The 18,908-nt window shown below is 34.4% G+C and overlaps 2 protein-coding genes across 2 annotated transcripts in view; one reads left to right on the plus strand and one right to left on the minus strand.

Annotated features, from left to right (window-relative positions):
- Positions 1-18,908, minus strand: part of LOC124088921 (NXPE family member 1-like) — a 240,957-nt gene that overhangs the window by 155,860 nt on the left and 66,189 nt on the right. The gene's annotated exons all lie outside the window — the stretch shown is intronic.
- LOC124088919 (NXPE family member 4-like) lies at positions 753-17,908 on the plus strand. The gene is made up of 6 exons (XM_046438731.2): positions 753-885; positions 2,140-2,245; positions 11,082-11,815; positions 12,355-12,416; positions 13,788-13,994; positions 17,035-17,908. Exons 2-6 carry the CDS (start codon positions 2,150-2,152, stop codon positions 17,568-17,570), a joined length of 1,635 nt encoding a protein of 544 aa, XP_046294687.1. The 5' UTR covers positions 753-885; positions 2,140-2,149; the 3' UTR covers positions 17,571-17,908.

Genomic DNA, 18,908 nt, shown 5'->3' on the forward strand with positions numbered 1-18,908 from the left:
GCAGAACATGAGCAAGGATGTTGGAAGGATTGTCAAAGTTGGAGAGATTCTTATGAAACAGGTCTTGATTTTTGCTTTTCAATGAAAGGACTGAAAGGATTGATGGACATGTTTAAATATGTGTTATGCAAGGTAGCATAAATGAGACCCATGGAGCTACAAGGCTTCTTGCAGACCCTGGTGCATGTGTCCTAGGCACTTGCTTTTTCTGGCACCTTTTTAATCGGATCAACAATACAAATCTCAGATGGATTAAAATCTGTGAATGTAAACTGTTCTCAGTCTAAGATGTCTTGCCTTTATTGCATTTGAGGTTCTTTCAGTTTTGATTCAGCAAATTTTATTGACTATGTACTACATGCAAGAAAATACGCAAGGTGGTCTTCATAACAAGGCAATGGGGTCTTCATAACAAGGTTCACATGGAAAATAAGAAGTTCAACTCTCCATGGGTGACTGTTAAAATCTATAAATGTTTGACTCAAAATAGGCTGTGAAGTCTCAATCATTTGAACTTCTGGCTACATTCTCTTTTGTCTTCTCAGGTATTTATCATGCCCTTACTAGAATTAGACTCCTAAAGTCTTAGAACATTGAAATCATTTCACAACACTGCCTGTGTTGAATTGAACTGATGATTAATCTTTGTGATCCAAGCCCCTCCTTAAGGTGGAGTTGGCATGCCTGGCATTTTGAAAATGAGTTACACAGAAGGTTATAAGTCCAAGTAAAAAGTATCCAGACTGGTATAATTTATGCTTGTGATTTATTTTGTTACAGAAAAGAGATACCTCAGTAACACACTGGGAACTTCAGAAGAAAACCTCCACACCCAGCTCACAGGAGTTCTTAGGGATGGGATGGAAGAAGTCTTTACAACTAAAGGTAAGAAAACCTTTTCAAAGTGGGGCAGGTGAGGGAGAGTGGTAACAACCATTCTTGAGTGCAGAAACTTCTAAAGTCTACGTGTAAACTGAGAGTCCAAGATAAGAGGTGCTTCTAGGAGACAGTAAATTTTCAAGGATGGAATATTTTAGAAAGGGATCATTAAGCAATCTGATTTAACTTTATTTATTTATTTTTATGACTCCAAGGATCAAACCCAGGGCCATTTGTATGCCAGATAGGCACTCAACTACTGAGTGATGACCTCAGCCCAAGCAATCTGATTTTATTTATTTATTTAGAATTTTTCCTTTGCCTCTTTTATTTACTCATGTAGTTATTTTTTAATTTGTTCTAATTAGCTAAACATAATAGAAAAATGCATTTTCATTCATTGTACACAAATGAAGCACAGCTTTTCATTTCTCTGGTTGTATAACATAGAGTTGCACCACATATGCAGTCCTAGGGTAATGACATTTCATTCCACCAGCTTTCCTATCCCCATTTTCCCTCACCTCACCTCCCTCCCCTTTTCCCAATCAAAGTTCCTCCATTCTCTCAATGCCCACCCCATTATGGGTCAGCATCCACTTATCAGAGAGAACATTGGGACTTTGGTTTTGGGGGACTGGCTTACTTTGCCAAGCAACCTGATTTCAAATGACAAGTTGAAATCGCAAGTCAAAGACAAATCGTGTGAATTGAAGAAAAATGCTGATAAAGCCTGAAACAATTTTAAAAGGAAGTAATAGATACGAGTTTTAAAATAATTATTTTAAAGGTTGATGGGTGCCAGAAAGTCTCAGAGTAAGACAAGAAAACAAATTTACAGATAGGGATTGGGGAAGCTGAATGATCAATTTACGTAAGAAGATCAGTGAGATAATATGAATCTCAGGGTCAATATTTACTCAAGTTCTTCCGTCTTCTCATGATGTTTAAGGAAGAGAATAGGAGGCATGTGAGAAGACCCAGAAGCTGGAGACTTCACCTTAACCATGAGCATCCCTGCACCCTTTAGGTGCTTAGCTGCTCAGTTCCTTAGAGTCCATGGTGGGCTGCGTGGAATAACTTTCCTGGGCAAAGTACAAGCTGATCACATGAACAGCTGCTAGGGGACAGCAAGGGCAGCTGGGAGGGCCAAGGTTTACTTCTGGAAGGAACTCATCTGAGGAGGCACAAGCACTTTGGGTGTTTCCATGCTTTTCTTTCTGTTTTGTTGCATTGTGTTTGTTTTGTTGTCTCTTGTAGGGTCCTGATCATGAAAACAACTGTGACCAATCGGAAGTCACTGTGGCTACGGCTGCTTATATTAGCCTTCTTGATCACTTTTACAGTTCTCCAGAAGTCCACAAAGGTAGGAATTGCTTGCTTTCTGTGTTTGCAAAAGTATATTTTTATTTGATACCTCACCTGTTCTAGGAAAGTCCAGACTTCAAGACCTATAAAACGTAGTAGGGGAGTTTCAAAGGCGTGCACACTTTTTAAGAAGCAGAGTGACTGAAAAGCATTAAGCAGCATCTGAGAGGGTAACACTGTGCTTATTCATAGACCTTGTTCCTTTGTTGATTATTTATTCATCACAACTATCTCTTCACAACATTTAACCTGTATTTTCACCTTCTTTAAGAGAACATCTGAAGAATAAAATGTTTATTTTCATTTAGTAAAATGTATCTGCCTTTTTACTTTGAAGAGAAATATTTCCCCTCTCCAATATCAGACTGTTTGTCTAAACATTCTATTGAAACTTAAATGCTGCTTTTGAAGATCTAAAATCAGCATATCATAGTGATGTGGCCGCCTCAATGTTTATAGCTGCATGCTTCACAATAGCCAAATTGCAGAATCAACTCACATGTTCATCAATAGATGAATGGATTAAGAAAATGGAGTTTTACTCAGCCATAAATAAGAATGAAATAATGGTATTTACCATTGTGTAGTATTGGCACAGGAAATTGGCAGTAAATGATGGAAATAGAGAAAAATCATGTGAAGTGAAACAGGCCAGACTTAGAAAATCAAGGGTGGAATGTTTTTTCTCATATGTGGAACCTAGAGCAAAGCAAAGTAAGAAAAGCTGTGGGGAAGGAGATGGGATATTAGAAAGACACAGGGAAAATCAGTGGAATAGAAGAAGGAGGTCAAGAGTGAGGAAGGAAGGGAAGAAGGAAGATAAAGAGAATGAATTTAATAAAATCATGTTATATTCACATATAAAGTACCAAAGGGAATTTCACTTTTATATATATATGAAAGGAAAAAATTAGTAGATTAGAGGAGGGCGTATGGGGGCAGGGGGAAGGAGGTCTTGGAATTGAAATCAAATTCCTTGCATGTGTGATTTGTCCAAGTGAACCCAACTACTATGTATAATTATGATGCTCCAATAAAAAATGTTGCTTTTGTTATTTAACCTTTCAATGCATGTGCTTTATTTTGTTTTTATTTCCTTCTGTTATTCTTTTATTTCCACATAGATAGCAACTTCCTTTTATTTAATGTAGTCCTTTCTTTCTAGGGCATGCCACCTCATATCTCAAGGGTGGTCTACCAAGTGAAGGTCCCTTTGGGGCTCTTGTTCTGTTCCATTGACCACTTTGTCTTCCTTGTGCCAACACTACATTGTTATTGCTAATAGAGCTTCAAAATTAGTCTTGAAAGCTTGCAGGTCGCATTACCATTGTTTGTTTCACTTCAGAAGATTTTAGCTCTTTACTCTCTCTTGCACTTTTTAGAGTCAGCCTATTCAATCTGAAGAAAAATTCGATTTGAATTTTATAAACATGACTTCACCTTAAGTAAGTCAAATTGGAAACTGATGTTTATATTTTTCTATTGAGCAACATCAAATATCTACTTATTTAGGTCTTTCTTCAAGTCTATCAGTAAATCTTACAGTTTTGCCTACAGATCTTCCACATTTTCTGTTAGATTTATTCCTAGGTATTTTGTAATTATATGTTGCTATAATATTTTGTTTGTATATGCTGTTCTTTTTAAAACGAGAGTTTCTAATTGCTTAGTCATGGTGTAGAGGAGCACAATTGATTTTTACATATTGAACAATAAAATTTTAACTTTCCAGTATCTCTACTTGATTCATTAATGCCACCACCATCTCTTGGAGAATGGAAAGTATATTTATACTATAGCTTCCATCTTTTGTAGAACCTTATCTGTGTTTGGAACTATGATTTTTCTTTCTTGATTTAATCTCATCTGTCTTTAATTTTTCTGGAGATTCCCCACTAGTTCTGGTTCAATTAAGGTATCTCTGTTTCCCAGAATGAAATTTGTGAAGTTCTCTTCTGTCCTAAGATTTTTCTGGCAAGAAATTGAAACTTCAGTATTTGCTTAGTCCTTCATCTTAAATCAGACTTTTCTTGTTTTCTTTCTACAAAATTATGAGCACAGAAAATAATTCTACCATTCTAAAAATCAATTCTTATTTTTATTTAAAGTTGCAATAATATATGCATACCTGATAATGTGGTGTGATGTTTCAAATACACTATTATGAAAACATTGTTAAGATCCTCTGGGTCCTTACTCCTTTTATCATATAGTTCATGTAGCAACTACTGACAGCAATTTTTACATTTCTAATTATGATTGTGGATTTTCCCTTTAATTTGTCAAAATTTGCTTCATTTATAAGTACATGTGTGTAGAAGTGTATACACATGTATGATTGCTATGGTTTCTGACAAATTGATCCTTCTAACACGATGAAATGGCCATCTTTATTTCTAAAGATACGCTTTGTCCCTTCTATAGTCTATCACTGTCTGTAAGGAATATGGAATATTATTTACCCTAGAGGTAACTTTATACTTGAGTGGTCTTCCTCACGGACAGCAAATGATTAGCTCTTGATTTTTTTGTTTCTGCTTTTTAGTGAGGCAGGCAGTCCACCTACATTCAATGGAATTATTAAAATGGAAGATTTAGATTGATCACTTTGCTCTTTCTTTTCTGTTCTGTCCTTCTATTTTTTTTTTTTTTGTTTCTCTATTTTCCTTTTCCTGCTTATTTTGAGTTTTACTGATTTTTTTTATATGTCCTTTTAGTTTCTATTTCATTAGTTTCTTTAGGGATCATATCACACATTCTTAACTTTTACAAATATTAATATGTCACTTCATGGAATCTGTAATAACCTTTCAACCACTTAGTTCTCTTTATATCCGATCCTATTCTTTGGGCTATAGTTGTTATATTATTATAAATGTACAGTCTTTAATTTACTAAATAAATATAGGTACTTTAAAGAAATATAAACAGTCTTTTATATTTATCTATATATTTCCTGCTTCTGATGCTGAGGTTCTGAGTTTCCTACAGCCTAAAGAACTTCAGTCAGCACTTAGAATGCAAGTCCTATGCTGCCCATTCTTCCAGGTATCGACTGCCCTCCAATTCCTACCTGCTTGTGCTCATTCTCCACTGCTTTTATAGAGTTGTTTTTTAAAATATATGTTTGTTCAGAGTTTATAATTAGTAGTTGCAGGAGAGTTGGTCCAGTACAAACTACTCTGCCTTAATTGGAAATCCTGATAAATGATTAATAGTAATGATTTATCCTAAATATTTTATTATTTGACATATTAAGATATTTTTAACAAAAATATTTAGTTATAAAATAATAGAAACAGTTATAATGAATACTTAGCATGTGACATAATCATTCCTAATGCTTCATGTTATCCCATCAATCCTCACAATAACTATATAAAGTGTTTATTTTGTATTATGTGATACTCAGATGATATAACTGATTCAAGGGAGGTTAAGAACTTGACCAAAACTACATAGCTAGACAGTGAAGAAGCTAAGCTTCCATCAGAGGAAAATGCCTCTAAAAAGGAGCTACCTACTGTGGTGAGCATACAGTAAAAATAGAATTCTCATGTACTTCTCGTCTGGATGTAAAAATGGAACAATTTTATTTTTAACAATTTCACAGTATGTGTCAAATCCTTTAACAATGTTCACCACATTTTACTAATTATTCTATTTCTGAGATTCTTGGTAAATTTCTTGAGTTGCAAAAAATGACTTGTAAGAAGAGTCATTCTTTATAGAATTAAACATGATAAAAAAACTGAAAGCAACAAATACCCAAAAATATAAGAATGAGTAAAATATTAAGCTATATCTGTAGGCTAAAATAATATAGGACTTTGACATAAGGTTGAGAGATTTTGATGTCACTGATTAAAATTCAAAATTTAATGATGAATATTTATTTACTATCATGCAAAGTGGTATAAAAGGACTGAAAGAAATTCACCAAAATTTTAACAGTAGTTATAAATGGGTTGGTATAATTATTGGTTCACTTCATTTCTTATACACTTTCAGCATTCTTTTAATTCTTAATAATATATTGATATTATCTTAGGATTAGAAAATAAACATTCTATAAATCTGTTTTTCTGTATCGTGTTAAAAAAATCAATCTGAATACTAACTAAAAATAACATAGAATGTTTAATCAAAGTAAAAAAGATTAAATAGAAATAATGATATTTTTACATAAAAGCTCCATGCATTTAAACATTTTATTTCTTATTTTTAAATGTAATTGAAAAATGAAAATTATATATATGCATTATGCATGAAATATTTTGAAATATGTGTACATTGGGGAATGATTTAATCAAAATAATTAACATTAGCATTACCTCATTATTATTATTATTTGGTGGTGGTGACAATATTTCAAATCTACTCTCTAAGCAATTTTTTTCTGGGTTTTGTTTTGTTGGGGTATTTTGTGGGGGAGGGTATTGGTGGTGCTAGGGAACAAACCCAGAGACTCACACACGGTAGGCAAGCACTCCACACCTGAGTTACATCTCCAGCCTCAGCAATTTTCAAGAATACAAATGCATTGTTATTAACTGTTGTCACTAGGTTAGACAATATATTTCTTGAACATATTTCTCCTAAGTGAAAATTAGTGACCAACATATTTTGCACTCATATCTACAAATCATTCTCCAGACCAATGTCAAGGAGCTTTTATCCAATGTCTTCTTTTAGTAATTTTTCAGTTTCAGGTGTTACATTTAAATTTTAATTCATTTTGGGTTGATTTCTTTATAAAGTATGATGTAAGGGTATAATTACATTGTTCCACATGTGGACATCCAGTTGTCACAAAGATATTTTTAAAGAAATTTTTCTTTTTCTATTGTGTGTTCTCGATACCTTTTTAAAAAAAATCAAAGGACTGGAATACATGTATTTATTTCTGGGCTTTCTGCTGTGTTCTGTTGGTCTATCAGTCTGTTTTATGACAGTACCATACTGTTTTAATTACTAGACCTTTGTAGTATATTTTAAAATCAAGTATTGTGACCTAATTTTGTTCTTTTTGTTAAAGAGAGTCTTGGTTATTTAGGCTCTTGTAAGTTCATGTAAATTTTGGGATTAATTTTTCTATTTTTATGAAAAATGTCATTTGTATTTTGATAGAATTTGTATTGAATCTGCAGATTGCTTTGGATAGTATGGATGTTATAACACTATTAATTCTTCCAATTCATGAACATGGAATATCTTTCCATTTATTTGTATCTTCTTCAGTTTTTTCATCAATGATTTGTAGCTCTCAGTGTACAGATCTTTCACCTCCTTGGTTAAATTTACTACTAAATATTTTATTTTATCTAATTTTATTTTTGGCAGTTATTGTAAATGAAATTATCTCTTGATTTTTTTCAGATAATTTGTTGTTAGTGTACAAAAATACTAATGATTTCTGTCTGTTGATTTTATATCCTATAACTTCACTAAACTTGTTTATTCATTCTAACAGGTTTTTGGCAGAATCTTTAGGAGTTTCTAATTAAAAGATCATGTCATTTGCAAACAGGAACAATTTAACTTTATCCTTTTCAATTTGGATGGCTTGTATATCTTTCTCTTGCCTAATTGTTCTGATTAGTACCATGTTAACCAAAAGTTGTAAAAGTTTTCCTTGATATTAGAGGAAAACTTGCAATTATTCACTATAGAGTGGAGTAGCTGTAGACTTGTCATATGCAGCCTTTATTGTGTTGAGGTACATTTCTTCTATACCTAACTTGTTGAGTGTTTTATCTTGAAAAGATGTTAAATCCCAGAAACTAAGGAGGTGGATATAGAAGGATTGAAAGCGGGAGGCCAGCCTCAACTACCCTATCTAAAAGTAAAAAAGGAATGGGAATATAGCACCTCTGGGTTCAGTCTCCAACACACACACAAAGATGTTACATGATTTTTCTGCATCTATGAAGATTGTCATATGGTTTTTGCCTTTCCTTGTGTTAATGTGTTGTATCATTGTATCACACTTATAGATTTGCCTGTTGAATCATCCTTGAACCCCTGGAAGTGATCTAACTGGATTGTAATGAATGATCCTTTAAAGTGCAGGTGAATTCATTTTGCTAGGATATGTTAAGGACATTTGCATTTATGTTCATTAGGAATATTGGCCTGTAATTTTCTTTATTCTAGTGTTCTTGTCGGGTTTTGTTTCAGTGTAAGTGTGGCCTCGTGAAATATCTAGAAGCATTCTCTCCTCTTCAATTTTATTTTTGGAATACCTTGAGACAGATTGGTATTAGTTCTTCTTTAGAAGGATTTAGCAGTGAAGACTTTAGACCCTGGGCTTTTCTTTGATGTGAGACTTTTTAGTAGTGAGTCAATCTTCTTAGTCATTCATCTCTTAGTGCATTCATATCTTCTATTTCTTCATGATTCAGTCTTGGTAGGTGTTATGTGTGTAGGAACTTATCCATCTCTTCTAGGTTATCTAGTTTGCTGGCATGTACCTATTAAGAGTGGTCTTTTGTGATCTTTGTATTTCTGTGCTAACAGTTGTATACTTTTTCATTTCTGAATTATTTATTTATTTATATATTTTCTTTCATTTTTCTTAGTCTGCCTAATATTTTGTTTGTTTGTATTTTTTTTTAAAAAAATCACTTAGTTTTAGTGATCACTTCTATTGACTTTCTATTCTCTATTTCATTTACCTGCTCTGATCTTTATTATGTCCTTCTTTTGATAATTTTGGCTTAGTCTGTTCTTGTTTTTCCAGGTCCTTGAAGTATAGCATTAGGTTGGTTATTTGATGTATTTATTGCTGTAAAATTCCTAATTAGAATTATTTTTGCTGTATTCCTTGATTTTGGTATACTATGGGTACATAGTAATTTGTCTGAAAATGTGTTTTTAGTTTTGTGTGTGTGTGTGTGTGTGTGTGTTTGTGTGTGTTGCTAGGGATTGAACCTTGTGCTTCATACATGCTAACCAGATGCTCTAACACTGAGCTACTTCTCTTACTTTCCTTTCTAATTTCTTCTTTGACCTATTGGTGGTTTGTATTTAATTTTTCTGTATTTGTGAATTTTCTGAAATTCCTTCTGTTATTGATTTCTAGTTTAATAACATTTGAAAAGATACTTGATATGATTTTAATGTTAAGATGTGTTATGTGGCCGAACATGATCTAGCATGTAGAATATCCTGAGTACACCTAAGAGGAGTATATATTCTGCTGCTTTGGGTGGAATATTCCATATATGTTTATTAAGTCCATCTTAAAGTGCAGGGTTTTGATTTTTGGTTTGTGGTGCTCAGGGTGGGACCCAGGGCCTCAAACATATTAGGCAAGCACTCTGCCACTACCACCACTGAGTTACATCCCCAGCCCAGCTAAAGTGTACTTTAATTATGATGTCTCCTTATTGATTTTCTGTCTGGATGATGTATCCATAGCTGAAAATGGGGGTATTAAAGTGTTCCTTACTATAATTGTATTGCAGTTTATTTCTCTTTCTCAAATCTATTGATACCTTCTTTATATATTGAAGAGCTTCAATGTAAGATGGAGATAGATAAATAGATTATATATATATATATATATATATATATATATATATAATCATATCATCTTAATGAATTGACTCGTTTATCATTATATAATGACCTTTCTTTACAATTCACAATTTTTAACTTAAGTCTATTTCATTTGATTTAACTATAGCTACTACTGCTCTCTTTGTTTACTTGTGCAAGGAATGTATTTTACCATTCCTTGACTTTCAATCTGAGTGTGTTCTTCCAAGTGAAGTGTCTTGCGGGCAGCATATAGTTATGATGTTACGATGGTATCTCCTTTGGAGAATTTATTACATTATGATAGGTAATTATTGATAAGTAAAAACTTACTACTGCCATTTTGCTGTTTTCCTGTTGTTTTGTAGAGTGTTTATTCCCTTCCTCTATGCTTGCTTTCTTCCTTTGTGAGTAGTGATTTTCTCTGGTGGTATGCTTTGATTGCTTACTTTTTACATTTTATGTATTTACTAGAAATGTATTCTTTATGGTTACCATAAGACATACAAAAAAATCTAATATTTATAATACCCTCTTTTAAGCTGATAATAGCTTACGTTTCACCACATGAAAAAGTTTCTTTTTACACCACTCATATTTTAAATTTCTGATATCACAATACATTCTTTTATATTCTGCATCCTTCAACAAACTAGTTTAGCCATTATTATTTTAAATCTTTTGCTGTTTACCTTCATAATGAAGAAATGTGATTTCCTCCTCATCATTATAGTATCCTAGGATTCTGATTCTGAGTTTATACTTATCCAAATGTACCTTACAAATGAGTCTTATGCTTTTTCATGATTTATGTTATTAATGGCATTTTTTTCCTTTTATCTCAAAGAACTACCACTATCATTTCATGTAAGACAGATCTGATAGTGATGAACAGATTAGATATCTTTGAGATCAAATATTTTTTTTACTAAATTTTAGTTTTTATATAAAAATAATAAAACAAAAGCATTCATTCATTACAGTTTAAAACATTTTCTTATTTGGTCTTCATAGTTGACCAGCAAGGTAGATTACACAACTATTTTATAACAACTTCTTTCTTTTACAAGAAAGAAGATACTAGGGCTCATTTGGGTTGAATGGTTCTTCCAGAATTGATGAGCCAATGAACACTAACACAGTATCAAAAGTGTTTTGTCTATGACACACATGTGAACACAAAATCTCAGTGTCATTTAATTTTAGTACTTCTCATTATTTCATAAAAGATAAAAGTGATATTAAAAAAGGAAGATTTTTGATGTTTTCTATCCTCTCTCTTGTCATTTGAGGTATGGACTGCTCTCAAGTTGCCTATCTCCCTCCATCACTGGAACATGATCACAGAGTCCTCAAGCCCTGGAACACCTCTGAATCCAGCAGCTTCACCAACAGAGACTGAGCTAAGAATAAGTAAGATCCTGGAGAAACTAGACCAAATGATCCCACCCAGACCCTTCACCCATGTGAACAGCACCACCAGTGCTAAACACAGCACAGTCACCATCCTCAACCCTAGAGACACATACTGCAGGGGGGACCAGCTGGATATTCTGCTGGAGGCCAGGGACCACCTGGGACACAGGAAGGAATATGGAGGGGACTTCCTCAGGGCCAGGATGTCCTCCCCAGCCCTGAAGGCAGGCGCCTCAGGAAAGGTGACAGACTTCAACAATGGCACCTACCTTGTCAGCTTCACTCTGTTCTGGGAGGGCCAGGTCTCCCTGTCTCTCCTGCTCATTCACCCCAGTGAAGGGGTGTCGGCTCTCTGGAGGGCAAGGAACCAAGGCTATGACAGGGTGATCTTCACGGGCCAGTTCATCAATGGGTCCACACAGGTCGATACTGATTGTGCCCTGATTTTAAACTCAAGCACTGAACTATGCCAGTACCTGGATGCTCAAGACCAAGAAGCCTTCTACTGCATGAGGCCTCAGCATGTTCCCTGTGCAGCACTCACCCACATGCATTCCAAGAACAAGGAAGTTTCCTATCTTAGCAAACAAGAAAGGACCATCTTTGTAAGGTAAATAATTACAAAGAGATACCAGGGCAATATGTTGATTTTTCCCATATATGGTCCAAAGGAACGTCCTATAAGCAAATCAACTTATGTACTGTTTAAAAAGATCCATTTGGGGGAGGATTTGTCAATTAATTTGGGGGACAGGGCTCATTGTCCAAAAGTCCTCAAGTTTTTTTAATCCTTGTCAATGAAATGAAAAAATACAGACACAATGAAAACCAAGAAAAAATGAGAAACATGTGTGGGTACTATAAGATATATATATATATATATATATATATATATATATATATATATATATATATATATATATGTATATATATATATATATATATCTTGCTAAGTCTTTGCATTCCTCTGGGTACCTGGATCTCATGGAATTATAGGCAAAGAAATGGAAATTCCCTCACTGCCCTGAATTGAGGGCACCATAATTAGCTAATCACTAAGAAAAACTGAAACATTGGATTTTCTGACTTCTTGAGTGTTTCCTGATTTGAGGCCACCAGCAGGTTCATTTCTATACTTGTCTTTTGAAGGTCAAATGTGGGTGTGGAGATTATGGAAAACTTCAATGTGATTAGTGTCTCCAAATGCAACAGTAAGTTCTCCTGTGTTTGTGGAGGGTGCTTAGTGCTAGACACACTTACAGGCTTTCCTCTTTCTGTTGGACTTGTTCAGTTTTAGTTTCATCAGAAAAATGCTCATTTATCTTGTCTAATATGAGCCAAGGTATCATGTACTAAGAGAATAAATTATTGGAATCCCTAGGATATCAAATGCCTCTTTAGCAACTGTATCTCTCATCATTGATCTACTCTACACATCAGGTAATAGATAACCTGTCCACCTTCCACAATAACCTACAAACTGTTAAATTCTCTTCTAAGTCTTTACAAGGCCCCCTCCTCCAACACCACCCTTCTCCACACCACCACCCTTACTGCTTCCTGCATCAATTCTAGTCCAATAATCACCATCTACAGGTTTCCTTTCTGCTACCTAGGAGTCATTGTCATTATCTCCTCTTGATTTCTCACCTTTCAAACAACTTCAATATACAAAGTAGAATTTCCACATTTATTTTAACTATTTTCTCTTTAATTTATTTGACTCAAAAAAGCCTAGGAAAAAAAAACCCATCTAAAATTATTTAAGGCAACATCTTTTATGTCTCTGGTAGTGTAGCTAATTGCTAATGTACTTGTCCATCCTAAAATATAAATAGGTACCTTATTGTAGAAATGATATTTTTTACTCCACATATATGGATAAGCCTTTAAATACTAAAGTATTTAAAGTCATTAAATACTAAAGTACTAATACTTTAGTCATTAAAATACTAAAGTATTCCATCTAATGAACAATCAGTGCTCTAAATCTGTCACTTCACTATTGTAGCCACCTCAGACTCTTCATGATCTAAACTAGCAGGTGAAAACCAGGCCCTTCATGGACCCTCAGGACTCTCTCCAGCATACAAACACACTCAAACAGATTAGATGTTTCCAAAGTTGTTAATAATTTTTATAAGATTTTGAATTTAACTCAACGAATCTATAGACTTTTTTAGTGGTTTGTAATACACTGTGACAGAGTGAAAAACTTAAGGAAAAAAGTGAGTTAATTGATACTATGCATTATTTTTAATTTCTGTAGAAAAATGGATGACATTGCTTTCATAGAAAAACTGACAAATACTTAAATTTTAACAGAGGGTCATTTTCTCTCCTGGAAGAAAATGTGCTATTATAATGGACATTAATGATACACATTAAGAAACTCACATTAGATCATTTTTTCTGAAAAAATAGCTATTACTTATGAGGATATTTCTGTAAGGATTTTCTACTATAATCACCATCCTCACCTACCTATTAAGAGGACACTTAGAAAACACAGAAATTTCCTTAGAAATACTGATGAATAATTTGATATTTTAAGAAGGACCATTTCTTGCTGATTTTTGCAGAAGATCCAGTTCCCGTGAAAGAGAAATGCAAGCCTAGAATGACATCCACAATCCCCAGTGGGCATGTCTGGAAAGAAATATGGAACCCTGTCTCCTGTGATTTAGCTCCAATCAAAATGAATGAGTGCCTGAGAGGAAAATTTATACACCTATTGGGAGATTCCACCATCCGCCAATGGATTGAATTCTTCAAAGCCAGTAGCAAAAGTATGATTCAGTCTAAGCTTTTATTCATATTCCCTTCGGAAATTCTCTTCCCTTTCATGTAGGGAAGAAATGTAGAAAATGCCTCATCTTTATCACATTTCTTCATTACAATACACCAAAATTTTTCACAAGATATTTCCTTTACAAGAATACAGGGAATGGAAAAGAGCCAGTGTAGAAAAATGTCCCTGTCCAGAAGAAATTCACACATCAGTATTTATCCAGAAATCATAGAAAATTATCAATGAAGCTAAAGATGGTTTGAGAAATTAAACTGTATACTTTCTATTGTTAGTGTGAAGATTGTGGGTGTAGATTCTAGATCCAGATGTCCTGAGTTCAAAACCTGATTTCAGATCCTTTATGACTGACTTGGACCAGTTACATGAGCATTCCGTCCCTAAGCTTACTCATCTGTCACCTACAGATGAAAAAAAAATACCTACCTGGTAAAATGAAATAACACAGAGGGTGCATTTGGAATATTATCTGTGAGGAATTAAGGTTTTATATAAATTATCATCACTAGTATCATCACCTGATAGTATGACAGATACAAGAGGAAGGTAAAACTTATATTATATTGGCACAGTGTTTAAAAGCATGGGTTTCAGAGTCTAATAGAACTAGACTTAGAAAAAATGACCTTGGGCCTATTATTTATTTTCTCTGCCACATTTTCTCATATATACAATAAACATGGTGCTTGTTTTGAAGGTGAAATCAGGAAATGAATATAAAGAATTGAACACATTGCAAGGCACATTAGTATATAGAAAGCACCCCCCCAAAAAAAAAGTACAGAAATTTCAGTTATCATTAGTTAATGTTAGAGTTGGGTTCAGAATACAGCTGGAAAAATCCTAGTACAGTTGCTATATTTGCAAAACCGAGAGTTCACCAACAATAGCTCAAAATAGATCTTAGCAATCTTACCTAGAAAACTGTCACTACCTGCCTATCTATGTCCCTGGGTGAGGTTCCTACTACTTAGGACTATGCCTTCATGGTGGCTCCATCCTGGTCTTCCAGACATGAAGCCACTAGGATCTCCAACTTAGCAAGAAAGATGATTCTCTTAATAAAAAGGGGAAATCAGTAGGACCTGGATTTCAAGTTTTAAGAATTCCCAGTAGAAGAGAGGAGTTTTCAATCCTGACATCTGAGAAATGACAAAACTCCTTGGGAACTCAGTTTGCTCAGTTATAAAAGCAAAGGTCTAGTGATGACCTTCAGCATCACATTCTACAATGGAGGGTCTCTTAGTTCTACAAAGTACTGCAGTACTGAGTTACCTAACCTCTTTAGCTCATCTTGGATGTTGCAGTTGGAAAACATCTCCTGTATGTTTTGTTTAAAGTTGAACTTTTTGGCCAGAGTCTGCTTTGGAGGAGAAAACTGAAGTAAGTTGGAAGCAGAGTGAAGAAAATCATTCTGCCATTTTCCACCAACCAATCCTCCAGCATGTCTGTTTTCTAGTCACTAGGTTAAGACTTCAAATATATCTCTTTGCTTCTAAGGTAACACATGTGACCAAACATTAATTATCACTTAATACACATTTACCACTGATATTTTTGCCACAAATCAGCTGGCCTTAATATTCAGATAACAATGTAATTGAGATGTTGAAAAATGGTAGGACTTCATCTTTTCTACTCATGCTATATTTATATTCAGGAGTGTCAAGATCAGGTAGGATAGTTTCACAAGACATGGTGGGAACTTCAAGTGAAAAGCTGACTCTTTACAAAATGTATAGTTCTCAGCAGGTTATTTTCTCTCTTTTTTTCCTATTATATGATAATTAAATACATAAATGAGTGATGTTGACATGAGTGATTGCCTCAGTCTAAATGAATGCTTTGTAAACTCAAATGACTTCACAAATAAATAGTAATACTATTATTATTATAGATTATTATTCAAGACAATTGCATGCATATGAAAGGAAACATATGCATGGAATTATATTATAAACTTTTGTTTAGACTTCAAGGAGGGGGATGGGGTGATGGCTCAGTGGTAGAGTGCTCGCCTAGCATGCATGAGGCACTGGATTCAATCCTCGGCACCACATAGAAACAAACTAATGTATCCACCTAAAACTAAAAATACATAAATAAATAAATATTAAAAAAAGAAATAGACTTCAAGGAATTTACAAGAAGTTTGAGAAATAGATTTACTTTTGTTTCTTAATTACATTAGTTAGTATCTTTATCTTCAAATGATTTTAGTCTAGAGCCAACAAGTTGTACAAAAATAATACTTACAAAACTAACAACATTATCCTCCAGTGACATTTTTCCAGTGCCTTACCATCATCCAGTGCCATGGTTTTGCAGGACATACATAATCTATAACATATGTGCAACATTTTTAATTGTTCAAGTAAATTTCAAATGAGTCCCCTCAATCAAACCCATAGTAAATCAGACATGATTAGCTTATTTATATATAATCACCAAATATTTTCTCTTGTATTTATGACTTTGTCAGTCAATCATTTTTAGTGCATTATAGTTATACATAACATTGGGTTTGTTTTAACATAATTATACAAGCATGGAATATAATTCGCTCCAGTTCAGTTGCCAGTACTTCTTCTTTCCTTTTCTTCCCTACCCCTGTTCCCTTTCCTCTATTCTACTGATCTTTTTTCTATTTATTTACAGTTTTATAAATTAGTGTGTTTTAGATCTATAAAGGTGAAATTCACTGTGGTGTACGCTCATAGGATTGTGTGGTAAGATTCATTCCAACATTCTTCCCTTTTCCGGTCCATCCACCTTTTCACTCAATCACTTTCCTCTACTCCACTGACTTCTCTGCTACTTTTATGAGATATTCTCTTCTCTTCTTTTCCCACTTATTTTTGTCTAGCTTTCACAGAGGAGGGAAAACATTTGACCCTTGACTGTCTTAGTCTAGCTTATTTCACTTAGCATAATGTTTTCTATTTATATCCATTCACCATGACTTGTCAATCATATAACTTTATTCTCCTCTCATTTGGGGATTGCTTATTTGTCTTCAGCACTCAAGTCAGTGGATCTGCATGAGCATGGAAAACTGCAACACCAACTAGCTGTGGACTTGGATAGAAATATCAACATCCAGTGGCAAAAACATGCTTATCCCTTGATTGGATCATCTATTTATTCAGTGAAAGAAATTGAGTACATGGCCCGAGTCATTGACAGAACTGGAGGAGAAAAAAATACTGTTGTTGTTATTTCCCTGGGCCAGCATTTCAGACCCTTTCCCATTGATGTTTTCATCCGAAGGGCCCTCAATGTGCACAAAGCTGTTCAGCGACTCCTTCTGAGAAGCCCAGACACCATAGTCATTATCAAGACAGAAAACATCAGGGAGATGCACAATGATGCAGAAAGACTAAGTGACTTTCATGGTTACATTCAAAACCTTGTCATGATGGACATTTTCCAGGATCTCAATGTGAGCATCATTGATGCCTGGGATATCACAATTGCATATGGCACAAATGATGTCCACCCACCACAATATGTAGTTGGAAATCAAATTAATATATTCTTAAACTATATTTGCTAGATAGCACATATCTCTGAAATTCATTTATTTAGGGAAATGATCTATTGAGTGCCTGATAGCATATTGGGTGTCATTTTTGTCTCAGAACTCCAGTTAGCTGAGAAGACAGTCTTCACTGTGGCTGGTATGGATCCACCAGTTCAGCCAAGTAAGCTATTTCTACCATGGAATTTCACTTACAAATAAAACTAAGAGTAGTCATAAAAAGGTCATACCCTCCTCAATCAGAGTTATGCTGCTCTTCACCAATGGGAAGCTAAGACACCTATGGTAAATGCTCTTCTCTCTGGTACATGTGAACTATCAAGTAATTGTAAAATAAACACTTGGAGAAAGAATTTTCATTTCATTATTCCTACCACTATAGAAAGATGTAAGCTGATTTCCAAATGATAAGAGAAGTCTTAACAAGGCAATTCTCCCCCAGCTTTAGGGGAGAAGTATAATTCTAAGCAAGGTCTTTGAATCCTGGAAACCTCTAACTTTTCTCTCCTTATAGGAACTCCCACTGAGAGGTTATAATCAGCATTTAGCATCCAGGAAAATTAGGATATCACAGATGAAAGCACAGTGTGCTGGAATTGAAGGACCTGGGTCTTAGTTCTATTTTGGCCAGTAATTTTAAGACTGAATAATTCATTTCAGTTCTCTAAGCAGCAGTTTCTCAAAATGAGAGGTCAGTCTAAAATTTATGATCTTATAAATTAAGACCTTGCTCTGTGTGATTCTGGGAGAGGAGACAGGAGAGATACCTGGTGGGCTGGGAACAGGTTCTATTGCTCCAGCCCCAGTATCAGCCCCTCTGTCCTACATGTGTATTACACTTCTGGGTGAGCTTCTGCTTTGGACAGAAAAGCTCCACTACTTAAAACATATTTGAAAACCCTTCTGTACATAATCAAAAATGTTGGTTCCTATAATCTACAGAGGAAAGTTAACATTTTAATCACTTTCATTTGCATTTTAATAGGTCTTCCCAAAAAAAGTGACCAAAAAAGAATGACTGATATGAGAATGTCAGTTGAATGGGACAATTTAATTATCACAAAATAATTTGGCAACATATTCTTCCTTAATTTTATACAACAGGGCTCTAACCTACTCTTACTGTATCTGGGGAAAAGTGGATATAATAAGACATCTTATGCCTGTTTATCAAGTTTTCTTTGGGAAGGGGATTAAACATTTTATATTCATTTGCCAGTGAACCACAGTTTTCAGTTTAGTGCCCAGTGTACACTCAGATCTACAGAAATATTTATGGAATCTCTATCAGGTGCCAGATACCATTCTAGCTTTGAACATACAGTGGTCAAGAAGTCATGTGAAATATCTGCA

The sequence above is a fragment of the Marmota monax genome, unplaced genomic scaffold (assembly GCF_021218885.2).
Source record: "Marmota monax isolate L192 unplaced genomic scaffold, Marmota_monax_Labrador192_F-V1.1 WCK01_AAM20220418_F8-fsc00081, whole genome shotgun sequence".
In the NCBI taxonomy this organism is placed as follows: domain Eukaryota; kingdom Metazoa; phylum Chordata; class Mammalia; order Rodentia; family Sciuridae; genus Marmota; species Marmota monax.